At 42.1% G+C, this 27792-nt stretch overlaps 1 protein-coding gene across 1 annotated transcript; it reads left to right on the top strand.

Moving 5' to 3' along the window:
• Nucleotides 1-27792, top strand: rras2 (RAS related 2). The gene is made up of 6 exons (XM_061068244.1): nucleotides 1-404; nucleotides 22978-23065; nucleotides 23247-23349; nucleotides 24760-24868; nucleotides 25626-25744; nucleotides 26319-27792. The coding sequence occupies exons 1-6, from the start codon at nucleotides 303-305 to the stop codon at nucleotides 26404-26406; spliced, it is 609 nt and encodes a 202-aa protein (XP_060924227.1). The 5' UTR covers nucleotides 1-302; the 3' UTR covers nucleotides 26407-27792.

Below are 27792 nucleotides of genomic sequence, written 5' to 3'. Positions count from 1 at the left end.
GCTCCGCACGGTGAGGATCGCAGTGTTGGTCGCGGAGGCTGAAACGCGGTGAGTCCCGTCTCTCCCCGCCGGTCCTAGCCTTCTTCTGACCGGACTACACCCACGAGTCCCTCGGCCCGGTACACCCGGACCCTCCCGTGTCCCCTGTCTCTGCTGCTGCTGCTTCGGCTTGTCTCCTCCACCACCGCAGGGCCTCTCTTCAGCTTCTACAGGAGGAGGAGAAGACGAAGCGAGGGGGGGAAAGAAAGTGGGTGTTTGCTGCTCACTGGTGCTTCGGCGGCGGCGGGGGAGAAGTGTCCTCGATGGCCGGCTGGAAGGACGGCTCCGTGCAGGAGAAGTATCGGCTGGTGGTGGTCGGAGGCGGTGGCGTCGGGAAATCAGCGCTGACGATCCAGTTCATCCAGGTCAGTACCAGTCCATGTCCGAACCCCCCCCTCTCTCTCCCTCCCTCTCTGCCTCTCTCTCCCCCGGGCCACCGCTTTGATTTCACCGCGAAAGACCGGGGCTGGGTGGGGGGGACCAGGGAGGCCACACTCGGGGTCCCCGTAAGCGGATACCGGGCTCCTGTTCCCCTCGCATCCCTCCCTCCCTTCTCCGCTACTTCACCGAGGCCTACAACTTATTTCTGGTGTTTTCTAGCGGGAGAGGATTCTTCTCCGCTCCAGGTCCGCTGTCACTTTAACGCCACCATTTCCATTTCCGACGTATCTACTTCCACTTTAGTCGAAAGAGAAAGGAACGTGAGTTTGATCAAGTTGTTTTGGCCCCCATGCGAAGTTCAGATGGAGTCGGTGCTAGATGCAGAACTATCCAGGAAATGCAACCCCTAGAATAAATGGAGAAAAAGTTGCTCAAAAGTCCCTGTGAGAGAATATCAGTGGAGGAGGGGAGGAAAGAAAACTGTAAACTGCTTCAAATCGCATTAGAAATATGTGAAGTTGGACAGTTTAAATCCTTCAGGGTTGGGTGACTGTGAAATAAGCAGCAGCACAAAATGTCCAGGGAAAGATGATTAACTTTCTGCTGAACCTCGATTCAGAGCTGCGTTAACAGCAGGAGAAATATGCACACATTCTCAAAAGAGAAAGAATGGCTCAGCCTCCTCCAGGATCATTCAGGGGGTTTTGCTGCATGACTATTGTGTATCACACATAAAGAAGGCATGTAAACAGTTTACCTCCCACTATCCCTGGTTACATTCCTACACACACACACACACACACACACACACACACACACACACACACACACACACCACTGCCTGCTTTGACCTTCCAGGCTTTCACAATAGTCACTTAGCAGAGGACACACATACTCATATACACCCTGTAGGAAAGCGATGACAAACTTTGCCCTTTTGGCTTATGCACCCCACCACACCTCCTCCACCACCACCACCACCAGCAACAGCTCGTGTCAGTGTGTTCTGGCTTCCAGGATACCAGACTGCAGGCAGCTGCATGTCTCCACAGTGTCAGACAATAGTGGCCTGACACACGTTTTTCAGAGTGGGGGGTGAAAAGCTTGTGAGTTAGTGTGTGTGTGTGTTTTTGTGAGTGTGAGTGTGTGTGGGGGCTTGTGTCTAATGAGGGTTCAAAAAGCTCATTAACTGCATACCAACTAAAAAGGGATCAGTTAGCTGTGGCACAGATTTATTTTGCCATAGCCTAGTGACCGCACTGACCTGAAGTAAAGGGAGCCTTTACAGCCGAACAATAAGGGATGGAGGAAGTACTCAATTTGATTTCCTTAAAAGTACAAATAAATATAAAAGAAAAGTACCACAGTAAAAGTTAGAGTACCTCATTAACTTTTCTACTTGAGTAAAAGCAAATAAAACTTGCTTTTAAATATACTCAAAGTATCATGAATACAAGTTGAAGGGAGTAGCTTATTACCAAATAATGCAGCAGTGTACTACATCATAAAAGGTGCCTACTGCATATTATGTTTAATACAAGACTAATACAGATTCTATGGTATTAATAAAGAATGTGCAGGTGATACTACTGAAAACACTTCATTGTCATATTAATGAATGGCTGTCTCAGCGGTGGCCTCTTCCAAACCCAGTTTAGATGTTTCTTCACCATCTTACTTTCCTGCTCTAATTGCATCAGTGGACCAATCACTGAAACAGTACAGATATTAGCTGATATCTGTAGTGGAGTAAAAGTGAAAAGTACTGGAAAATATATCTTCTAAAGTAAAAGTAGTTAAATGAAAAATTTACAGTGATGGAGTAGATATACTTTATTATATTCCATCACTGTGAAACTGACATTCCACTTGATTTAATGTGCAAATAATGTGAAGTTGCAACATGCTGTTGCTGATAATACCAGAGTTATCTCAAAATCTCAGTGTTTATAGATGGAAAATGATTCTCGATACCTGGTTTCAAAGTAACAAGCTACTTGATAGATGCGGCAGAATTGGTTTTATCATTGCATTAAAGTGGATGCACATGCTCACAGAGATTTTAGCAATAAAACTGCGGCTTCCACGAAGGAGTCTGTTGATGTTTCCTGGCAGAATAATGGACAGTCATATCAATCGAAAGCTCATTGTCGAATCACCTGAAGCGTATTATTTCTACTAGGCGAGTGAGTTCAGCGCCATCTGCTCCAGTTTCTTAGACGATATAACCAAGCTGTCTGCACTGTGTTCCTTCCATTGATTCAATTTGGGAAGTAAATAGTCTAGAGTGTATGTATCATATTTTTCCGTGTGATTTTGCAGGAACATCCAGTTTGCGTGTATTTAGCTTTTAGTGTAATCCACAGTTTAGTTACCGCTCATGCATGGCTGGCATAAGCTGGTGCCGTGACAGTGAGAGAGGTGGAGATGTTGACTGAAGGAGGAGAACCTGCATCCTCCTCAGAAGTTTTCTAGAAGTCGACTGCCAGGGTCGGAAAGACCTAACAGCTAGTTGCGAAGTTCAGGCCTTCCCAAGAACTATGTTGAGGGAGTGTTGTGAGGTTTTTTGGGGGGGGTGGGGCGCCTGATGGTGTGTTTGTGTGGGGGGGTCCGAGTCACCCTGGGTGAGTTAATGGTCATGGACCATGTGGAATTTGGCCCTTCGGCAAAGGAAGTCCCTCCACTGCTGAGCTTAGGACCTCCTAGTTTTGTATGGAAAAACATGACCTGCTTCCTGATTCACTGGAACTATTTGCTTGTGTGTGTGTGTGTGTGTGTTTTATCTGGACAGAGTATGAATTTGATTTATTGCTCTGTGTTCTGTCAAATATATAAGGGCTTGAAAAACTTTTCACCAAGAGTATTACTTTTATCAAAGCTGGAGATAACATTTCAGGCACTTTTATAAACTATTTTCTATCATTAAATAAATAAACAGGTAATGTTATAAATAGACAAGTAAGAATAGACTACTCGATAGTTTTGCAACATACTTATAGTTTTCCTGTGAAGAAATGTGTGTGTGTGTGTGTGGTGGCGGCGGCTGTGGGTGACCGCGACACATTAATCACTTTCAGAAGCACGCTTTTTTGTTCCAATTGGATGTGTTCAACAATGGAGCCAATATAATTCTTTTAAATACCATCATTTTATGAATAAACATCTTCACAAAAACCCTTTTTCAATCTAACAAAGTAAACCAAACTCGTAAAGTTGCCTTAGTAACACAAGCAGCTGTACTTTACCCATAATATAAAAAAGGGGGATGATTTAGATCAGGATGTATGTGACTAAGCAAACAATTTGTGGATACATCTCATTCATTTCTTTAAAGTACTGGGGTTCTATACCAAGCACTTATCCTAATAGTGCTGAGCAGCGTCAAAGACGGTTTTTTTAGGGAGTGAGAAGATAAAGGATGATATGGCTGGTTATAAGCAGAGTGGCAGGTTCTTTGGATTTGCTGGCCCTCCTCATGCCAAGCAGTTGACTGAAAGCTACAAAGCTGAAATAGCACTGGGATGACGTAACTTTGAGTCATCTGACAAAAGTTGTGGAGCGCAGCGAGTTGTTTAATGTGACGTCCGTGAGGGAGGAAGTGTCCCAAGTAAGGGAAAACCTTACTCACGTTGGCCATGAGAGGACTGTGTGTGGGGTGGTGTGTGTGTGTGTCTTTTAAATAATGACATTAAATACTAGAAGGCTATTAAGTACAGTGTATACCTCAGCAAGGTCTGTCAGTTCCCATAAGAAACCCCCTTTAACTGGATCCAGATTTTTGTATACTCCTAAATATCAGTGTTCTCGGAGAAATGAATGAAAATGTTGCAAAATGACAGTTCTCGCAACATTAAACAAATGAAAAAAGAGATCGTGGAGCCTGGTCTGGGTCGGCACCAAAATGTAATAGATCCCTGACCCATACGCCAACCCTCAACCAAGTTTTGTGCTAACCCGTCAGTAGTTTTTGCATAAACTAGCTAACTTACGAACAAACAAATGGACAGGTGTGAAAACATAGGCTACATCCACGCTACAACCTTTTCAGGCGTATTCATTGCAGAGTGAATGCATTTTCAAATGAAAACGTAGTAGAATGAATGTAGCCATAACCTCCTTTGTGGAGGTAAAACATAACACTGCTGATTGACTTAATAACCAAAGAAGCAGCTGGAATGAGATGGCTCTATAATGAGATGTTGTGTTGTCTGATTGCTGGCTGAAAAGCATGGCGTTTCTTGCTCACATGCTCGCTAATATTAGCACGGTGGCAGCCCCTCGGCAGTGGAAAACATCCCAACTGATCAAGTCCAGACAGATTAGTTGAGGATTTTTGTTCACCGTAGCTGGATTTACAGCTACAGCACATCAGTGACTTCCATCCATCTCTCTATACTTCTTCTTTCACGTACTGTAGCTCACATATTTTCTAACATGGCTTTGATTACTTGTATGTGAGGTCATTTAGGAGGAATGCTGCCACAAGTAGTAATTCAATAGAATAAACAGGGTTTTTAAGGGCAGCCAAGCTCGGGCATGTGGAGGCAAGGTAGAGTAATGATAGTCCTGCTGGAGCTCAATGTGGTGGGTGCCGTTTCATCTGCGTTTCTCAGAAACGGCCACAAGTGGTTAGGCAAAGTGTTTGCAGCTTCACTTTAGTGCGGGTGTGCTTGAGACTCGAGTTTAGAAGCTTTGTTACATGTAACACAGAGCACTGCATGCTCTCGGCCCATTTTTGGATGCAGGCGCGTTTGTACATTGTCACATGCCATACTGAGTGAGTGGAAACAATTCCATTTGTTCTACGAAGGGCGTTTCTTCATCTCCTTTAAGGGAGATCATATCTTCTTTTATAACAGCAGACTGAGCTACATCACAGTGAGCTCTTTCTTAGAGGAGGGTTTACAGCTGTGGCAGTTGTGTGCGCTTGTGCGTGTCTGCGCCTGAGCAGGTGATGAGAGTACATTGTGTATTTAGTCAGAGGGTCACCTGTTGATTTCTCACACACTATAACCATGAGAGCAAATAAGCTGTTCATTGGTTTTTCACAACAGCACTTAATCTGTTCAAACTTACATGTAAATACAGGGCTGGGCAATAAAACAGTATTACAAAACATATTATATTATATATTAATATTCTAAAATATATACTAAAATACAAATTATCACTGTAAATGTCACCAAAATCAATACAACACCAGTCCCTTTAATTATTAACTTAATTAAATTTACTTTAATACCTTCAGCAATGAGAAAAAGAAAATATACAATCAACAATAATTTGGTATTTATCATGATAAGTATCGATATTAACTGATACGGAAAGATTTTGATATAAATTTAGTCCATATCGTCTAGCCCTATGTAAATATACTATATTAACAACAAATAAACACCAACCAAACATGACCCATCAGTACAGTTGACAACATCTACATGCACAAATATGAAAGAAAACTACTTGTCCTCTGCTAATGTGTCGTCTTTTCCCTTTCCCTCCACCAGCCTCTACCCTTATTTGACTCCTGTGCTGCTACACTGATCACTGTGTTCACCCACAAATATCGCGTTCCCACACAAACCCTGTGCGAGGTGTCGATGCTAAGTTCCACCAGCGTTGGGACTGTAATACTATAGGATTCCTGGTTCCTTATTAAAATGTTATGCTAACAGGGTACACTGGGTATAGATTGGGCAGAGTATAATTTATGCTGAAGAAGAGGTGTAGAATTTGTTTGAACGTTTTTAAAGTAACTTTCGCACTGTTGCCATGAGAGAGAAACAAAACACTGAAATGAATAATATGCATTGACCCGTTAAATCAGCCGCGAAGGCAAGTTCATCCTGCGTCCCTGTGTTGTTTTGAAAGGGATTTAACTCTGCAGACATAAGAAAACATTTCATAGAGAACCTTTTAAAACGAAATCACCATTCGGCCTCAGCTGGGTATTCTCTCTTCCTCTTTTTCATGTCACCATGGAAGTGATCATACACATGCCTTTACTTGTCAAACCTCAGTGAACATCAGACTCTAACCAAATATTTCCATCCATCCATTGTCTATACTGCTCCTCCTTAGTTTAGAGGGTCACTTTTTAGCATTAACAATCCCCCATACAGACAAACATGAAAATGTATATCACATGACCATTTACGCACACGTACTGAAAAAACTTTGAAGGAGACAAAAACAAAAGCGAAGAGGGCGGATTTATTTTTCCTGGACCGACGATGAGGTGGAACTGATACTGACAGTAACTGTTTACCACGTTTTGCCTTCACCGCTGGTAGTTGAGTCGTGACTGATCAAGAACCAATCTGAAAGCAACTGTGGGCTAATGTGTCATCGTTTCCAAGCATCTTTTCAAACGAAAATGTGGCGAACGCTTCCAAACTCCAGAGTGGTGTTGATGGCTGGAGTATACATAGTGGCACTGATGCATTTGAAACCAAATCGTAGTAGTGTGGATTTAGCAAAAAACAACCATACATACTTACATTCACAGCCACGGTCAATCTAGAGTCTCCAATTAACCCTACCCCTGTCTGCATGTCTTTGGACACGGCAGACACGGCTGAAACATGCAAACACCTAAAAGAAAGACCCCAGATAATACAGAGAATATAAATATCTTTCTAAAAGCAGTTTGTGTTACCAATCGAGGATGTATTTACATCAGGCCTTGAGGTTTGTGTCTGTGCAGCACCGAGGCAACAGAGTTTGTAGTTTTCACAGCTTACATAACTGAACTGTGCGGTCGGGTTCCTGAGGTGTGTGAAAGTTGACATATTATGACACCAGAGCTCATTCTTGCTGCCCAGAGAAGAAGATAGTTTTAAATAATTTGACTATGCAAGGTTTTTTTATTTCTCTAGTGCCACCCTCAGGCAGAAAGGCCAACTGTTCTTATAAGATAATCTCTGTGGAAGTTGCGTATTCATGCTTGCAAGGAAATAAACCCCATTGAACATAATTAGTCCAAGACCTTTGCTCTTGTAGCACGTTAGATGCTTATGAGATACCGATCTAATCAGTGTATTGTTTGTGCAATCATGTACTCTGGGATATGCAACACTGCAGCACCAAGGGCCTTACCTTTTTATTCTAGTTTAAATGCATGGATGAATGTCCTGTTGGTGAGATAATTCACTTGAATCTGGAAAAATACCACGCAGCACACCATAGGAATGTTCATGCAGAAGGGAGTAAGACACTCCCACCCATCTGGGAAAGCTCAGGAGACGAGCAGGTCATTCTCTTTCGCTCCGAGCTAATGAGAAACTAATGACTGTCCTGGGAGGAAGACAGCACTTAATCAGCAATAGCTAAACGAACAATAACGACATAAGTACAACATGTGACTGGATTATTGTATGTTTTTGTGGTTCATTCCCTTCTGATTATATATAATTGTAAATGTTTTTTATTGTCCATAATGAATATGATCTATTGACCATTAAAATAACTAATAGGTGTAGATTTACTGTTATACAAATGGTTTTACACATATTTATTAGAGATTTTCCTTTTGTGCGGGTACTTTCCTCATTCTTCAGAAAGAAGAGCTTTACCCTTGATGTTGGGCAACACAGTGTTTTATCTCTGGCAGGCGTGAACGTACGATGCCCTCCTCAAGTCAAAAAGAATGTCTTGTACTCTTTAGTGTATTATCTGCTGTATCTTATAAGGCAAAAGAAAAGTAATTATAAGGAATGCCTTGTTAGTGATCAGATGCTCTCCAAAACTGCAGCCTCCTGTCTGCTGTGTAAAGTTGTTAGCCGAAGGCGGAGGTGTAATCCAGAATGTCGCCCATCAGACGTGACTGATCTAAGATCAGATGATAATTGCAGCCACTCCCAGCTCTCGCTCTGTCTCTGCTGTAGCCACAGGTTAGAATAATATGATGAATACTATAGCATGTCATCACAAGTCTGTGAGTAAAGGGCAAAAAGAGATATGTGCAGTGAAGGAAAACGATGTAAATCAGTTTCTTACAGATTGAGTGATAAGAACTCCAGTTGAACTCATATTTTCTGTATGTGAGGACGCAACATATCGGAGGCAGTTGCTGCTGATATTTTGCAGAACTTTTTCTCTCAGCTCACTGGTAAAATGTCCAGAAAATGTCAGAGTGGGCTCAAGTGAGAAATCAGCAGGAAAATTCACAGCTGTGGGCGTGTTGATGACGTTTCTAACCAAGAGAGACGAGAGAGAAAAAAACCTGTATACAAATATCTTGAGATGGAAAATAGGTTCCATACACTAAATAATGCTGCATAGATGTCCACTTTGAAAGAAAACAAGTTTAATGGTTTTGTGGTTGTGAACAAAAACCCATGATTTCTGCAAGAGGATTTATACGTCATGTCCTGCCTCCTTCATGCTCTACACAGGCTCCAACCCTCACCTGAATGCTCCATAGATTTTCCTGTTGTTGTGAATGCATCTGATCCAGACAAGCTCATGCTGCGTTCTTCATATGTGAATATGGAAAATGTCTGAGCCCAATTTTCTAGAGGTCATGGCTAGAAATGGCTTTAGTGGCTTGATTGAATAGATTAGTTCCCAGGTACGAAAAATTATTTAAAAGCCGTTCTTGATGCTGCAGACATTAAAAGAATAATCAGCTGCATGTACAGTATAGTATCAGAATTGTCACATCCTAAAAGATGACAAAAAGTGTGTGTTCATATCGACAGCATTATCTTGTTTTCGTATTCTTTGGTCTAAGTTTCTGAGTTTCATTACAATTTTAGAACTTGAATTGAGAACTTCTGGGTTTTTTGCTACTAAATATGTATTAATACGTCCTACACTACACTTGTGTACCAAAAACGAAAAGTACATGGAGCCATCGTGGATTTGATTTGAATTCATTTGTAGCAGAAAATACAGTCAGAGTAGAACAATAGGACAGTGTTATGTACCAGTGGAGAAAATTGAATGTTTGTTGCTCAACTTGTCTCCTCGGTGTGCGTCTCACATTTCACCTCAAGCTACGTTTCCCCAGTGTACTGCACATTCATGTTGTTGACATAGAAAACACTTGGGGATGCGAGTGGAGAGGCCGTGTGGATGCACAGGCCCAACAACCAGCAAGGACAGTAGCCTGCTGACCTGTGTGTTTGCGTCCCTTTGAAGCAGTGTTGATCATTTCTACTTAAATTGCTCGTAAATCTGTATTTTCAGGTTTGTTTTTGTGCAGCATCTTTATTTTCTTCATTGTCTTCAATAATGAGGAAATGCTCTTTACTCTTGTTTATTAAGGATATTGGTGATTCATTGCAATACTTAAAACATATTTTGAGAGTCTACAAATAGTCATCACTTGTTTCCTGTGTTAATAGAAAACAAAGAGTGACTCAGTTTCTGTTTTGTGGAAACAGCCCGACCTCAGAGCCGCCAGGTCTCAACAGATTCTCACTTGCTGCTTTTTAACTTTATGCAATATTATATAAAGCAAGATAATGCTAAATACAATTAGCAGATTTCCCCCTTTTGTTAGATACATTTCTTTGTTGCTCTTTTCACTTGTGATAGCCCCACTTGTTTTCAGGTCACTGCCCCTCAGATAGTCAGACAGACACAGAGGGCAGCGGGTTTCTCTGCGTTGGTTTTGGCTATTGTTGTTCTGTGTCTGTTTCAGAATAACTGGCCACAGTATCGGGTCTCCCATCTCAGAGTCATATAACAACAAGTCTGACTATGGGAAACTGACGCGCTGCTTTTTTTTGCAAACCGTTCCCACCACCCTCAAACATTTAACCTTCCGATTTAAGTCACAACTTTTGAATTGAGTAGCCTAGTTTTTATTAAATGCGAGCTGCTGATGCAAGTGTTGATTATGTGTAGTGTATAGAGCTGGTTACGTCTACGTTATTTGACGTTGCAGTGTGAGACACAGTGTTTCAAGGGGCAACGATGTGCATGAAACTCAGTTGAAGTAATACAGCAAACAGTTCTTTTTATATGTCTGAGCTTGTCGCTGATGCTGAGCCCCAAGCTGTCTGCCAGGCAGCTGGTAGACATTTGGCATGTCTCACGCAGACACTGTCCAGAGGCCTGCGGGGCACCTGCCGTCTATCAGTGGGAGGTGAGGCCCGGAATGAGACAACCCCTCAACAGGTGACGCTACAGCACGACCCACTGTCCAAATGTGCTGGTGACAATGGCCAAGTGTCCCCGACAAATGAGCCTCTGAGTCTCTCTCACGCAGATAACATCAGAATCAGAGGGGCTGCGGAGCAAACATCAGACACATGTGTAGAATATGTCAGCTTGGTTTATAGTCAGTGACTCAGCTATTGTGTGACTGTTATGTTGATCTAACCCAGACACACACACCCAGCAACTGTATGCGACTCTGTGTCCACAGCACCAGTTGGTGTTGGCAAACCCAGTGTAGAATTCTAAATTGCCACACACCAGTGCACACCAAGTCAACAGCTGCCAAAAAGGGTTTGGTATGTCTAACCAAAACTCTGCCATGCCGCTCTAGATGCTAGTCTAGGCATGCAGCGCCCAGCCGCCCCCACAACCACACCACACCTAGCTTTCAAGCTGGCAAGTTATTTTTTAAAAGTTCTACTCAACTAGTAGGTCTGCGAAGTCTGTGAAGATCTGCTAAGAAACGGGTCAACTGGACCTAGTAACGTGCCGATAGTAGCGACATCTACCTCTGCTGGAGGAGTTAAAGGAAATATGCTAATACTAGGTTCATAATTTTATTTTGGGTTATTACTTGGAAAGGTCTACATGCTCTAATGTTCAGAAAACCTGTCACTTGCTGCAGTTCGACTTTTCAGCCTCGGTAATGCCATGAGTAAAATCAGCAAAATTCAATAGAAAAACAGCCGTCTCTTTTTATTAAAGTGAGACAGTTGACAACATTGCTGTAACTGTAAGTCTGCAGCTTGCTGCTGGTCTACAGCGCACATTTGCACGTCAGCGTTCACCATGTAATTTCTTAAGAATAAATTGGTTTTGCCGTTTCAATGCGGACCTTTCCGGATCTGTGACTTCAAAGACCATAGTAAATAATTAACAAGCCTTCTGTAACAAACTGAACCAAACTCGCATGTAGAACCAACACGCTGCCAAGATTATGTGTCCTCCTCACACAAGACCTGTCAGAGCTCGATTTTGAGGCCCGTACTCAAATTTCACTTACAAAAGCATAATTTATCACACGCTTACCAAACGTCCACTTCACTGTACTGCCCTCTGGTTCAGGTCTCTGAGGTGCTTGCCGTCACCGCAGCCTGAAACCGGGTGTCTTGTTTTCGTGTTGTTCTGCCTGTTGCGTTGTACTTCATGTTTCTGCCTGTCCCTGTTGGGTTATGACATGTGGTTAACAGTGTTGTGAAAAAAGAATTGGCCCCAGGGAACAATAAAGTAAACTAACTAACTGTTCTCATTCATATGTTTTTCTCCACCAATTATTATGCCTGCCAAGGAGCTTATGTCACCATCATTGTTTGTTTGATTACACAAAAACGGATGAACCGATTTCAATGAAACTTTGTGGGAGGTCGGGGCATGACCCAAAGAAGAACCCATTAAATATACAGATGAGTAGATTGATTCTTTAATCGGGGTTATGCATCTAGTTTGTTTAGGGTTTTCTGATCAGAATTTCACCCATTTATATTTGCCTTCTAACATGAAATTGGAACACGAACCATCATTGATTATGCTCATTTTCTACATTGATGATTATACAGGTCAGGAATGCAGGACCATCAGAGAGAGAGAGAGATAGGGCAGATGTTTCTATTAGGTCTTATTTATGGAGTGCTGCTAAACTAATAGCTTTTCTGCTGCCTGTGTCTTTAGGAGTGCTAGCCTAAAAGCACACAACAGTAATGCTGCTGTGTATTTGACATGATGCCAGTGAAATGCCCCATTTCCTCTGACATATCACCCCACGCTAAGAATTATATTCTGCAGTAGTGTACGCTGGTGCAGAAACACACACTCAGCAGTTCTACCAGAGGGAAGAGAGGAGGTTGTGGAGAATGAAGTGAGAGGCATAAATCCCTGCAGGTTCTGTACAGTTCAATCTTGGTGTTTGGGAAACAAATTGGTCTTTTTAACGTAGGTGGGAGCAGAAAACAATTTGTTATGGAGTTACATGTCAGTTCTGCAGTTTTCTGTTTAGTAATAAATGATTAATGTTCCTGCAAACCAACCATTTGGATCTTCTGACTGTTCTGTTTTGCAGCCCTGATCAGCATCCGATTATTTTCTCAGTCATAAGGTTTTCCTGAAGAGCATAGACTGACACACTGGCCTCTGCTGTGCATGTGTTTTTGAAAGTCACAGTAGTTTCTCTGTCTACGCAGCCACTGCAGCAGCTGGTGTCCTCTCACTGAGCCATCACAATCATGCTTTGTTGATATAAGCAAGAGCAGGAGGACTTCTGAACAGAGACGAGCAGAGGAAGAAAAACAGAATAATGAAACAAAAACAAATGCAAACACTATATTGTCTGAGATGATGGGTCATGTCAAGGGTTTGGTTCTCAATATATCACCATCAGAGACGGTAGAGATGGATGGTTCGTCACTTCCTCCTGTTGTACAAAAATTAAGCTAAAATATCCAGGGATGGACTCGCTGTATCAAGGTCCTGCTGTCATTCATCACATTTCAACACATGATTACTTGAACATACATACAGCGTGGTAAGACCTATGAAACCATTCTATTTTGGTCTATGTTCTATCCACTAAAATGGAGGAGGAACGGTTTAAATTATACTGCAGCTAGCCACTGTGGGGCGATCAAGATGATTTGGCTTCACTTTTGGGGCACTGTTAAGTCGTCCATTTCAATATGCAGTGTATGGACTCAATGTATTCTGGGCCAAGTTTAGATGCTGCAGTTACTGATATTTATCGTGTACTGTATCTGATTTTATGCTGGTGACCTCACCATGTTATAGCCCCACCTCTCAACCAATGTTAGCTACCTTTTAAAGGTTAAGCGGTATAGATGATGGCTGGATCTGGTTTACAGTAAAGTCTTTACTCCTTGACTACCTTATACCCAAAATGTACTTTCATTTTGATACAGCATCACATGGGTTTCATAGGTTTTCCCACATCCACACAAGCAGGCATTGATGAAGACTCACCACAGCGAAACGCAGTCAGGGGGAATCACCATGTTTTTTTAGAGGGTAACTCTTATCAAAATAAGTCTTTATTCACTGTCTCTCCCAAGAACACAAGCCAGGGCCCTAGAGAAACCGTCACTGATAACCCATCTATGACTGGGCTTAGAGCGGATTTAGTGCCGGGAAGGTGATGTCACATGATCCTCTCGAACAATAAGGCTGGTTCACACAGTTCACCATCTTTCTGTTGTTCTTTGTGATCAGTTTGTGGGCGTCTAAAATATTTACACAGGTCTCCACTCACAGTTCTTCAGAATGCACTTATGGGATGGAGATAAAGAAATGGTTTATAGTCCGACCCCTATAGAGCAAACTGGCTGCTTTGAGCCGAGTGATCTGGTGGAAAAAGGTCTTTAAATGGCACCACTTTGATTCTGCGCCTTTGAGCGGGTTCAAAAGTGTTCAGAGTCCAGCACACAGGCCGATTGAAGTCTTAATGCCAGAGAGGTTAGAGGAGAGCAGGGGGTGTACTGTGCCAGGAGTTGGCCCACTTGGTGGGACATTTATCCTCTCCTTTATTCTCTGCATGAGCACTAACCCCAGCTCTACAGCCTTGAGTGCTGTAACTGGGCCATTCAGCACATACAGTATGCAACTTGTTTTTATTGGAAAACAGCGGCAAGTGCAAAAATAGTTGTGATACGTCAAAGTATAATTATATTTAATAATATGAGGTTATAAATATGAATAAATGAAAATATACCGTGTGAAACTGTCCCTCCTATCTAATACAATTATATTTCACTCTCCAGGGAACATCTCTAAAGCAGAGTCTAGTTGGCAAACAACCTGTTTAACCCATAGATTGTATATATAGATGAATGCCGCATCTCCACTCCCCCCCACTATCTGGAAATTAAGCCAAAATATCCTGGATACGAACACTGCCATCTTGTGCATTTTGATACAGAGTCTGCACAGTAGTGATTGGGGAATGCAGTCTCGACATCGGGGTCCATGTCCTATCCACTTACATTTAGGACTCAGGATTTATGACCTATACTTTGGCTTCATTTTGGGAGCTGTCATGTCATCCATCTTTATATACAACCTAGGATTCAACATAAATTATGAAAAAAGTGAAAACATTTGTCGAAAACATCCAAAACAGTTGCCCCTGCATTGAACAACTGCATTGGTTCAATATAAGCACTGTAGGTCGAACCGGTGAAGCTTATTGCAAAATCTAATTAGCGGTGACATTTAGAGCTGGAGCCGGAATGATTAGTCCAACAAGCAATTAGCTCACTGGCATAAAATGAATCTGTATCGTGTGGATTAGAATTTGAACTTTCACTCACTTTTCAAGTAATACGTGTATTCATATGAATATTCTTAATATAATGAATATACTGTAGTTATTTGTTGCAGTCTACAACATTTACAGTGGATACCTTTTGCCTGTTAGATCATCTGAAAACTTGTTCACTGTTATATCAACTCCTCAATGAAGCAGGGTCAAATAAGCAACCAAAGAAATTGAAGGCTCAAGAACCAATCAAATCAATATCATGATTAACTTTTACTTTTATGATTAATGAACCATCATATCATGTATTATTTTAGGTGCGTCTGCTCGTCACAAAAACAGACCATCACAATTGTTTTGTTATTAATCGAAGGTGTTGACTTTTTTTTAATAATAGATAGTATATAAGCCCTTACCTTGAGGAGTTTCACTGATCTGCTGGCAGTTAAAGCCAGGGCAATGAATACAGGGACGGTCTATTGATCTGCTGTGCATTAGGAGGTGGAGAGCTTGTAAGAGTGATGGGCGCGGGTTCATTTAATCCGGCTTCGAGCCAAGCTTCAGTGCGGCATTCAGTAACTGTAAATATCCACTGATTGTGTTGTTACTGTGCATGTCGAGCGTGCAGTATAAGATCATTAGGCTTCGCAGGACGGGGTTAAAGACTTTGGAAAATGACAATCAGTGTGCAGCGATGATGTGTTCTGTCCTAAAGCTTCCCAAGCCTCAGCTGATCTCCCCAGTGGCCCTTTAAGGCCCCAGACACATTGTGAGCTCCCTTTCTCTCCGTGTGTATTAGGTATTGAATAAGTGACCTTTCTGGTTTGTATGAGCTCATGGGAAAAGTGGGTGTTTCCACAGGAAGTTAATGCCTTTCCCTCCCCCCCTCTTCTCTCGCTCTCCCCCTCCGTGTCGCCTGCACTCTCCCTCCCCCTCAAATCTTTCAGCCCGTCTTACTTTTTCGAACTCTTTAAGTGCTCAGCAGAACAATGTCGCTCACACAGATTCCAGTCACTGTGTGTCAGATGCTGTGAAGCATGAGAGGATGCAGTGTAAAGATGCAAAGGAACTGGGGGTCACCTCCATCTGTTTAACATTAAACCCTTGTGGTTTCTATTTGATTACTGACAGCTGCTTTGTCGTCCAGCCCCAAATGTTGCTGCAAAGGTTAAACCTGCGCCAGCTTGAGGAGGACAGGAAGTGATGCACGCATGCACGAGTCCTTTCTAACAATCAATCAACTCATGCATTGACTCCGCATTGATTTTTCCTTTCCTGGGTAATGCTTTGGTAACAATGGAAAGCTTGGCTCAGACACTACAGTAGATATATGTGTATTAAGATTCACCCTAAAAGGTTCCAAGTGTAAAGCTACAAAACAGAAGAGCAGTTTACATTTATGTTTTTGTATCTGGTGGCAACTATCAAAATTGTCCTTTACTTTGTAGAGACAAATTGAACTTCAATTCAGGTGAAGTAGTAAATTTTCATTTATGGCTTTTATTGCAACAAAATAAACGACCATAAAACATTCATTATTCCTTTTATTAAACAACACTTGTGATGTATTTACATGCTTGTAGAATCTCTGGGTCGATCTGGTCATGTTTTGATTAGATCAGGAATGGATCACCACGATCTGTCACATTCTGCTCCTGTCTGAGGATGGAACTGGGCAGGCTCCAGACTGTCTGGCATGGAGTTTGTGTCCTTAATTAAAATTGCTAAGCTTGGCTCTGGCCCACAGATCAATTCTTACAAATGGCCCGTTTCACTAGTCATCAGTCACTAGTCACCTGTTGCCCCCACCCTGGCATCTTAAAGGTTGCAGGCTTGATGTTGTCTATGAAGCACTTTGTATTGCTATGTAAGTAAAACCCTTAACAAGGACATGTTAGGTGAAGCTTAAGTTGAACTCTCCACGTGAACTACGGACAATGTCCAGAAATTTAAGTCTGGACATTCTCCCAGGAGTCTGATTTTTACATATGAAGAACGCTGTAGGAGATTTTCCGGCTCAGACACAACAACAGGAAATTGTTGTCGAGCTTCTCCTGACTGTTTAAGAAGCATTTCCTCTTCGTAAGTGATGGTCTTACTAGATTTTGTTTTGTTTTCTAGTGTGAGGTTGAAGACGTGACTCCTGACACCAATGATCATTGGAAAATTGGATGAAATACTTGCTACTTTCATGTCTTGCAGTGTGGGAAAGCTGCCTGTTGAATCTTCCACAGGCACCTTTAGAAACCAGTGGGAGCTGAGTGCTGCGACTGAACTGCACTGACACAAAAGTTAAAAATGTTCCACACGGTGACTAATACAATGACTCTTTCTCGTCTATTTTTCATGAACAAACCTTACTGATTAAACTTGAGCAAACAATGGCACACCTCCTGAGAACGTGCACGAAACAGTTGTTGCTCACCTGCAGTTTAATTTTGCAAAATGAATGAAACCATGCTCAAATGATTTTTTCGATTCTGAGCAAGTTTTTGTTAGTCCACAAAAGGTTTAGTTTGCCTGTTATGTTCGAAACTCCAAATGACAAAATCTCCTGGGGTGTGTATCATCTTTGGCAGAGGAAACTGCTGCGGTGCTCTGTGTGTGTGTGTGTGTCTGTGTTGTGCTGCAGTGCACGAGGAGGTTGGGGAATATTTAAAATCTGCAGATGTCGACACATTTTCCTCGAATAACTGAATTTAATGGCCTTCAATCTACATTTCTCTTTAATTAAAGAATAACTGCGGCTAATGACTTGCAAGTCAAGGTCTGTGAATCCTCATCGGGCTCCGGGCCAAATGCAGAAGGCAATTAGCTGCATTGATGAGTATTTGTTTTAGCTCAGCACTCCCTCTCATTATGACAGTGCAGTAGGCAGGTGCCTCCTCAGCTGAGTAGGTACAGTGTGTTTTTCCTAATTACCCCAGAAATCTCAGTTTTATCTGCATTGTTGCTGAATCTGTGGTTTTGTGCTCTGCACAGATAGCGAAGCGATATCGGTCTAAACATGCGGCTCTAACGAAACCAGTGGGATAACTGACAGAGATGGAAAAGGATCTATATTTAGCATCTTTCGGGCTGTTTGTGTGGGGAGGAAGTGGGTGCATAGTGCAAGCATGATGCTGATTACACGCCTACACATATCAACCATTCTTGCTTTCCTCAAGACGGGCAACAAGTGGCTATGCCAGACGGGATGTATTGCCTCATGTCTCAAAAAGAAACACAAGCAGTTGCATACAAATAAGATTTAAATATGAATTCAAATAATGAAACTTTTCAAGCTGCACAACACATGGCCTCTTATACCTTTTTTGAACAGATAGACGGTTTAGAAAACATTCACCTCGACTTGATTGGATTTTTTGTATTCTGTTATCGTGGTTCCATCTACAAAGGAGGAAGGTCGAAGTTATTTTAAATATTTTTTAGGAAGTTGACCAGCAGGAAGTTTACAAACAACAAATTTGATAACCATTGAAGCTGTTTCTCTTTTTTCTGTTTCCAGATGTACTGTGCTTTGTACATTGAAAAATTCAATGTTCAAAATTATAAGTTTTATCTGATCAGCTAGGACTTTGGGAAAGTGCGATGGGTAGTTTTATGACTTATTTGGCATTTTATGGCATTTTGAAGACTAAATAATTAACGTATTCATCTAGAATAAAAAGACAGTATTCTTTAAGCCAGACACAAAAAGCAGTGCTTCAGCTGACACTCATCCACCCTCTTTGTGAGCGGGCCTTGTAATGGTTTCCTGGTGTGAGCGAGCGTGCATGTGCTGTGTGGGTGGAGGGCTGGGATGTATAGCTGGAATGCTTGAGGGGGAACTCAGTGACGGCTGTGGAGTTTAGTGGGTGGGGCAGGGTAGCGGAACATGTCGTCTGTGACATCAGCGCCGCCCGAGGACTCGGCCCAGGCCGGCTGCCTGCTGCAGAGGTGGAGTTTCCTTCCTGCAGAGCTGACCGGGGCCGAGTGTGGCCTGACCCACCTTGCCACCACCATCCAAACTGCACTGCAGCTTGGCCCTGCAGGGATTTGGATTTTACTCTCACTGTTTTGTTGTGTTTTTCTTAATGATTAGTCAATTTAACTTCTTTACCCACTGTACTGATTGTCTTTATTGTTAATTTGAGTCGCCTTGGTTTGAAAATCCAGCTGACTTCTGCTGAACAGAGGCAAAAACACAAGGTTGTTAATTATGCTGGTTTTACAGCTCGCATATGCACACACCCACCATGGTGGTCATGTTAGAACTGGCCTAAAGATTGCCTCAGTGAAGCTTGAGTTGTTCTTGGCTTTTTGAGCATCATTCCTCGCTCAATGCAGGCTACAGGATGTTATACAGCTGACTGGCTCAGATATTTAAACAGTAGTTTTCCTCAAGTCTGTGAAGTTGCTGCAGAACTAAATGATCCAGTAACTTATTTTTTTCCGTCTGATAGGATGTGAATGTTTAACACAGATTTGACACTCACAGGTCAATTTGCAGCGTGTATGTTTGTTGAGTTGCTCACGCCACTGTCCTCATATCCTCATGACAGCTGGTCACTGTTTCATGGAAATTTGTCCAGGAATTCCGTCAGTCACCTCCTCACGTACCTGTGAAATAGTTTGGCAGAAAACATCAAGCGCTCTGATGTCACAGTTTGTCTTTGCTGCAAATATCATCTGAAATGTTTTCCATGCTTACATTATGTCAGCAACATTTCCCCAACAACACACAACAGCTTTTTGTTGAACTGGCAAAAACAATCTGCAACTATAGTGATAACAAATTCATAATTTTGATCATTTTTCCATTAAAATGTTCAAGCACTGTCTAGTTGTAGTTTCTTAAATATGATGTTGATATAGATTTAATTTGTAACAACAGTAAAATGAAATAAAATGCAACATTATGAGTAAAATCAGGAAATATCTGAGACCGTTTCTGATTATTGGCATGTTTTTTGTCTGTGGATCTGAGGTTTGTGGTCCTGCAGGAGATGGATGTAATTGTTTTGGGTTAAATTCCTTGACTCATTCAGCCTGATCCATCCTGTTTTAAGAGCCTGATACATCTGATGAAGTCATGGACCAAAAGAAGGATTTATAAGTCATGTTACCGGCCGTGACTCATGCTGGCTTATGTCACATATTTATCGGAAGTCCTCCTGAGTCATGATGCACTCCCCTCACCAAGCCCATCGCTGTGTCCCTCCCCAGCCGAAGCCCCAGCCAGGCCGGACTTCAGGCCCTGTTAGTACTGGCTCTGGTGCTGCTGGCACCGAGTAACGGCCTCATCTATCATGGCTCTGGGAGAGTGCTGCAGCTAGCTATGCTACCCTTAGCTGCAGAGGGAGGGAAGGTAAAACCGGAGGAGTGTGGAGCTTGATGCAGCTGCCCGGGGTTGACAGAATAGGAATAAGAGGTGGACGGGAAGCAGAGGTCACCTGCTCGGGCTATGGATGAGCGGTGGAGGAGGTGGGAGAGACAAGGAACACAAGCTGCTTTCTTTTTTCTCTCTCTCTCTCTCTCTCTCCCCCTCTCTGTCTCTGTCTGGTCATCTGAAGGCAGTGCAGTGCAGCGAAGCACGGTCTAGGATACACAGAGTAATACTGATGAATTATTGAACAGTGGTGAGTGGATGTGACACAGGCCGGCACGCTTGCTTGCTGCAGAGCGACGGGAGAGTGTGAGAGAGAGATTACCTGCAGCTCATGCAACAACAGAGAGCTGCAGGTGGCACAAGGAATGTATATCCACTGAGAACACACAGTACAATTATAAACCTTTCACATAAGAAGAGCCATCAGTGATATTATTTTTAAGGAGACAGAAATGATGACACTATACTTTCAGGATGTTTTAATGTGAAAATCTCCCAAAGGCCAATGGTCCCCTTATGAAACCACATTTATATTCACAAGATCTGGATTGTTATTTGGATCTTTGGATCACATTGGCAAAATGATGAATTAATTATTCATGGCAATAGTTTGAACGATCGATCAATGGTGATAATACTAATTTAATTGTGACATGTCTTTGGTATTTCAACACTATGATTATTTGTTATTTATCAGCCAAAATATAAGATGATATTGATCCTATTTGAAGCTGTATTGGTCATTGGCAGTGGTCTTGTATCAGTTGGGCTCTTATCAGAATTAAACAAGTGAACGACCTGCCTATTTTTGATCTATATCCTCTATGACTCAAAGTGTCAGAGATGTGATATTTAGTGCCCATACACACAAGTCATCTCTTGCCTCCCTGAGCTGCCAAATACCAGCAAATAAGCTGTGATCAGCCCGTCGCTGTGTGAAACAAAACACACGCACAACACAACTGTTACTGGAGAGAGTTTAATGTGGCTTGTCGTTGGAACAACGGGGAGTCCTGTCTGGTTTTTATGTTCTTGTGATTGCTCTGTGTTTTTAGGGTGTTGGTTTGACATCCCCTGAGCACTCCCCTCAGCTGTCACCACTTAACTAGTCCCCAAGGAGAGAGAGAACTACAAAACACGGGGAAAAATGTAAAAAATGCATGATTCCTCCTCTTCCCTCTTCCCTCCCCCCTGACCCCACCCTTCCAGTTGAGGTTACTAGGAGACCAGATAGATATTGGCTGTGGATTCAAAGCCTTCAGGAGTGAGCGGGCGAGCGGCGCGACTGCTGCAGCCGAGGAAACGTCTTGTAAATGTGTTATTAGCATGAAAAGCAGCCTGTTGTCCAAACTCGAGTGGTGGTTGTTGTGTGGGTGAATATTTACTTCAAGCGTCTGCAGGCGTGTGTGTGTTTACCTCCTGTCTGCAGGACAGTAGTAAAGATAGAGGTCAGTGAGATAGAGGCCGTCTGTGCTGATTTAACCTAAATCAAAATGCCCCAGTGGCCTTTTGTGTCCATTCCTTTGGGCTTAGTGGTTCTAAGGAGGATTTCAACATAAATAGTCATGTTCACGGTGCAAAAGTGACTGTGCTGTTGGACATTATTCTTCTACCACGCAAAAGCTGCTTGCTGCTGCAAAAACTTAAATGGTGGCTGGAAATTAAACAGCTCAGAAAACACATCAGAAATAATAAAATAAGTCGAGCACATACCTGCACAAAGGCCCTACAGTCCCCTTCATATTCAATCGAGCTTTACCAAATTTCACACTCTCAGACATTAGTCACCTTTATATGTCAGATTAAACTTGCCTTATTCCCGGAGAAATTATTTCAAAATGTCAAAAAATACCTCTTGCAATGAGTTGTCATGATGCCAAGATTTTAGACTAAATTATGATACCAGAATGGAGACATTCGAGTCGATACCACTCTCAGTGATTGGAGGAAAGGTCCTGTTATGTCGAGCACTATTGTTCATGGAATACTTATCTTTGAAGTAATCCGTTTCGATTAACTGACTCACACACGGTGATGTAACGGGCTTTGACTGACTCACCTTGTTTTTCTAAACACTGGAACAAAAGTCTGTCATGTGTTTTTTCAATCCCTGTGGACTTATAAAGTGTGATGATTGCATTCTATATTTTTGTGCTGTATTTTGTTATTTATTTTGATTTAATTTCTATACTAATACGGACCTACGAGTCTGAAATAAAACTCAACGAACATGTTTTATTGATGAACTGATTGCTACAAGGAAAAACAGTGGCCCGACCAGTTTCTTTTAAATCACAGGTTTCCTTTTAATGCAGCCTCAGGTTAAGAATCTGAGTGTAGATCTGCCTCTGTATTTTTCCGATTCTATTGAAAGTGAAATTAACAGAGATGGTATCATTTTTACACATGTGGTATCAAAGTGTCTATACTTTTGGCAACACTCGTCTCATCGTGCCATATTTGGCGGAAATCAAACAACAAAGCAAAGGGCGGGGGTGAAAACATAATCTCCTCTGTGAAAATAAAAAAAATTGCCTTTGCATGGCACGTGTAGTGCTTAATTTACTGTTAGAATAATACCATAGGCCCCATTGGTGTGGCTCTTGTTTGCTGCAAAGCTCAGTGTATAGGGAATACTGCATGTAGTGCATTGTGTATACAGTGAATACATAATTAGGTCTCAGCTTGTGTCTCTACCTGACATAATTACAGACACCAGACAAACTCAAGGTTCTTCTCTCTCTTTCTCCCGCAGTCGTACTTCGTCACTGACTATGATCCCACAATCGAAGACTCCTACACAAAGCAGTGTGTGATTGACGACAAGGCGGCCAGGCTCGACAGTAAGTGCACTTTGCTGAACACACAAACAGGGTCAACACACACACACTCACACAAAGACACACACACACACACATGGGCTGTTTGTATGTTTCTATTGCATTATATTGAACTGATTGCAAAGGTGGAATTTGCTGCAACTCTTTGTGTGTCTGTGTCATCGTGTGTGTGCACGCTCTCTAGTCCTCGACACGGCTGGACAGGAAGAGTTTGGAGCCATGAGAGAACAATACATGAGGACGGGGGAGGGCTTCCTGCTCGTCTTCTCCGTCACTGACAGAGGAAGGTGAGTGACAGTTCTCGTCATGTGCAAACTCGCCTCACACACACACACCCACACCCACATAAACACACCACACACAAACACCCCCCTTTTCTCTCTGCTAACACACCTCTGTTTACTGTTCACAGTTACTCACTCTCTCTCCCCCCCTCCTCGGCCTCTCACTCTTGCTCAGATGCTCTCACTTGTTGCCCCCGGTGCTTCCGGGCCCCCTTTACTGTTGCTCTTGTTGTCCCTTTTTTAGTTTTTTTGTTCTTAACACTTCCTCTCTCGTCCTGTTCTCTTGAATGTACAAGTACCTTAACTTACTATTAAAAGCTGCTGAAACAACAGTACTGTATGTGGACTGGTGCAGAAATATCTTCAGTTAGGTGTAAAATGTAGGATAAACATACAAATATTTGATTTCTCTCTTAAATCTATTCATTGTGTGTCAGAATCTTTAAGATTTCGGCCCTGGTTGATTTTGCGTCAGCGGTGGTAACCATGGTAACAGCAAGTGTGGTTTAATACCACAGCTACTACTGTGTCAGAGAGACATTGTAGCAGCAACTGGTCTTTGCAGCATCAAGACAGGGCTTGTTTTAATAAAGTAAAGAAAGCACGCAGTAAACAGTGACGCTGTTATCAATGAGATAACGTTATTTCAGTTTGTATGCATGCATCGTTTCTCAGAGAACTTCTTTATGTAATCGATCGTTCACATCCTAAAACCGTAAATAGAGGATGATATAACGTTATGGGGAAATCAAAGCAGAAAACTACATCATCAGGAGAAAAATGTGATTGTCAATTATTTTCCTGACACTATCAGGACTAAAGTCACCTTGAAGATATTTTTCAGGTTACACTGTATTGTGTTCTTCTTGCAGTCAGTCCGTCACGCCCCTTCCTCTCTGTCTTTGTGTCCCTGCCCAGCAGTGCAGTGAGCTGCTGTCCCCTGCCCCCCCACCCAAAGACCCCTCCCACTGTTTTTATTGTAAACAGTCTTTCCTTCCTCCATTTATATCAGTCAAGTCCTTCCAGATTTACTATGTGCTCACCAGGCTGTATGTGGGCCTGTGACTTTTTCTTCTTCTCCCAGATTGACATTTTTTTGTTTACTTTTTAGTTGAAAAAGTGCACTTGACATTTATATTATAGTCGCACAATGATAAGGTCAACGCACTGAGAGAAATAAATGTCATGTTCCTGTAACAGTGAGGCCGATGTTTCCTCTTTGCTGACATGTCCAACCCTTCAGTCTGATTCACAGCAACAATAATAACCCCCAACTTCTGTTTGTTTTTGTCATTTGTTTGGAGGTCTGACACATACATTCAGTTTCCGATAAATCTATGCATCCATACGTTAATAACATCATAACCTGTGTGAGAAAAACCAACCATAAAACCTTGTATCATGTTTTTACAGCTTTGAAGAAATCTACAAATTCCAAAGACAAATTCTCCGAGTCAAAGACAGAGATGAATTCCCGATGATCCTCGTAGGAAACAAAGCAGATCTGGAGCCACAGAGACAAGTAAGTCTAACACAGATCTGAACCCAACGACTGACGAACACACACCCGGTGTGATCGTCTGACGAGATAAAGATTCACATTTGCATACTTCAAAGTGGAAGCGATCGTGCAGCTGCAGATAGCTGCTCAGATTCAACAGGATGTGAGTGAAGGAATAAAAGGGCGGCTGCAGGAATGGTGGTGTCTGGAGGAGGGGAGGATGGATGGATGAAAAGGGAGTGTGAGGAAATGATGAATTTTCTGGCTGTTGGTGTGTGAGGCTCTTGTCACTTCTTGCAGTGAATCAACACCTCCCTCTTGTGGTGAAATGGAGCCGCTTACAAGCGCAATGGAGCCATTGGAATCAGATTTTAGAAAACTTGGGATGGTTTATTACTTATTCAATTTTTATGATTGAGATGTTCAATATTTAGCTCAATATTTGAAGTTTAAATTACTATAAGAAAATAACAACCTGCTCCAATGCTTCCAATGTGCAACATTTACAAAATATGTACATCTAAAATGAAATTCTATCATTGAGCTGAGATCAAGATACTAAAGGAGCCATTGTTCCAGCAGCTGTCAAATTTTGACTTTGAATACGAGTTTTTTCTTTCTAAGGTCATTCTCAGCCTTAAAAGAAAGTGAACATACATCGATTAGTCAAAGGAGCACTTCAGCTCACTCCTGTGTTTCATGAGGGATTGTGGAAAGTGCTTTTTTACATGTGTTCGAGCTCAGGTGACATTCAGCCTGTTCTTCTTTTTTTCCTCAGGTGACCCAGGAGGAGGGCCAGCAGCTGGCCAGACAACTGAAGGTCACATATATGGAGGCTTCAGCCAAAATCCGCTTGAACGTAGACCAAGCTTTCCATGAGCTGGTTAGGGTAATCAGGTGGGTGGTTGGTAAAAGCACAGTTTACACATCGTTTACACACGTGGATCTTTCAGTCTTTCAAACTCTCCTGTGATAAATTTCAAAGATGCAGATCCCTGTGAAACCTTTCCACATATTGCTGTAAGACTGAATATGACCTTTTATTAATAATTTGCTATCGAGGATATCAATTGAAATGCACCTGGTTTATGTTCAGCGATGAACAGCTCCTGCACTTCATTCCCCACGACTGTCTCTCCTTTAGCTCTCAATATGAAGTGTCGTCAAAATAAGACAGATAAGAGGAATCATGAAATATAGTATAGTAGTATATGTACGATAGAATTAAAAAAGTTACGTATTAAGTCTGAAAAGTACAAGTGAAATAAAAAGTATATTAGAACTGTAAATGAAATGATTAAGTTTATACAGAATAAATGTAGAACCAGTGCCCTTAAGCGTCGCCCACTTCGAACCAGCACACACGAGGATCAACCAAAACGGTTCTAAATTTGGTTAAATACTTGTGTTTTCAGTTTCCCATTCATCATTTCTGTTCAAAAAACAAACATCTCTCTCTCACACCTCTCAGGAAATTCCAAGAACAGGAGTGTCCACCGTCGCCAGAACCAACGAGAAAAGAGAAAGACAAGAGCGGCTGCCACTGTGTGATCGTCTGAGTCGGCCTTATCACTGTATCTCATGCAGCTACTCTCGACCACCCCGCCCACTCTGCCTGACATCACATCCCTCAGAGGATGACTGACCGCTGCCTTCTCCACGTGCATGACTCCAGACAGCCTTTTCTGAGATACTCTGACCAGGAACTGCTGTCCAGGACATCACTATGGACAACTGGCAATGCCAAAATTTTAACACCACTCTACCTTCAGCCGTAATCTAATCCACTTGAGAGAGTCCCAACACTAAACATTGCCTTCTAAATCAGCCTGACAAATTAACGTTTTTTGTACTCTGAAGGACTTCTCTTGCCTTGTAGTGACATTTGTACCTGCTACCGAGATTGAATGAAAATTATATATCTAGAATGTTAATGACTTTCTTTAGTTTCCAGAGTCTGATCAGAGCAGAGAGATTATCTTATGAAGCTTTGTGTACGTTGTGCCATATCCACCTTTACTCCCATGTGCTAATCTGCTACTGTACATAAGTGACATTTGTTGTGATTTTCAAAGTGTATTTCTAATGACTTATTAAATCACCACAGTACAGTGTGTGAGGTTGAGTTTGGTTTTACACATATGAAAGTGAATATATATAAGGATGTATATAAATATAATACCTAGACGGCCCTTAAAGCTACAATGATGGAACTTTCTACCGTTCTGCAGTGGATTCTTTACTTTGTCTGTGGTCTCTGCTTGTGTCTCAGTTGCCAAATGTGGAGTGTCTACTGTATCTGATTTTCTCATTTTAAGTCTTATAGCTAGAAGCGTTTTATCCTACGCCATCTCCTCAGTGAACGGAAAGAAATAAGTCTGAAATTCGTTCCACTATGGCAAAAACTCCGCGTTGTTTCAGATTTCTAAATAGCAGTTGAGGAAAAAAGGAAAAAAATTCAAAACACTGAACGCTCTTCGCTCTACATTCAACCCTCTGACAAATCCATTTGTTGCAAATCAAGTCGCTTTCAGTTTAGTTCAGATCATTCCAATGTCACGCATCATTTCTGTCAAACATTTAGTCGACAATTTCACTGTTCTTTCATTCCAATAACACAGTGGCAATGTATCTGTTTTGTCTCCTTGAATTATTCTGTTACACACGTTTTTAAAAATGTTTTAACCCAATGGTCTGCTAGTGAGAAACCAAGACATGAGGAGTCTCCTCCGGGACATGAACTCAGCAGACCTGCCACCTGTGGAGTCGTCATCGCCGCAGACGCCACGATACTGTTCTGCCTTCCCTCGCCACTTCTGTACTTCTGTTCGGGCATAATACAGTAAAAAAGTACTGCAGTTTGTTTTTTCATATCCTTGTCTTGTAATATGAACAAGAAAATCAGATGATGGAAGTAATGGACTTGATTAAATGTTTCTACTCTA

The sequence above is a fragment of the Limanda limanda genome, chromosome 3 (genome assembly GCF_963576545.1).
Source record: "Limanda limanda chromosome 3, fLimLim1.1, whole genome shotgun sequence".
Classification (NCBI taxonomy): Eukaryota; Metazoa; Chordata; class Actinopteri; order Pleuronectiformes; family Pleuronectidae; genus Limanda; species Limanda limanda.
This window is presented reverse-complemented; position numbering and strand designations above follow the sequence as displayed.

Bases quoted from the DNA above. Each gene is read 5' to 3' on its own strand.
- rras2 (XM_061068244.1), top strand. From the start codon at position 303: ATGGCCGGCTGGAAGGACGGCTCCGTGCAGGAGAAGTATCGGCTGGTG. The intron at 23,066-23,246 runs GTAAGTGCACTT...CACGCTCTCTAG, and splicing joins CAAGGCGGCCAGGCTCGACA to TCCTCGACACGGCTGGACAG. The intron at 25,745-26,318 runs GTGGGTGGTTGG...CACACCTCTCAG, and splicing joins GAGCTGGTTAGGGTAATCAG to GAAATTCCAAGAACAGGAGT.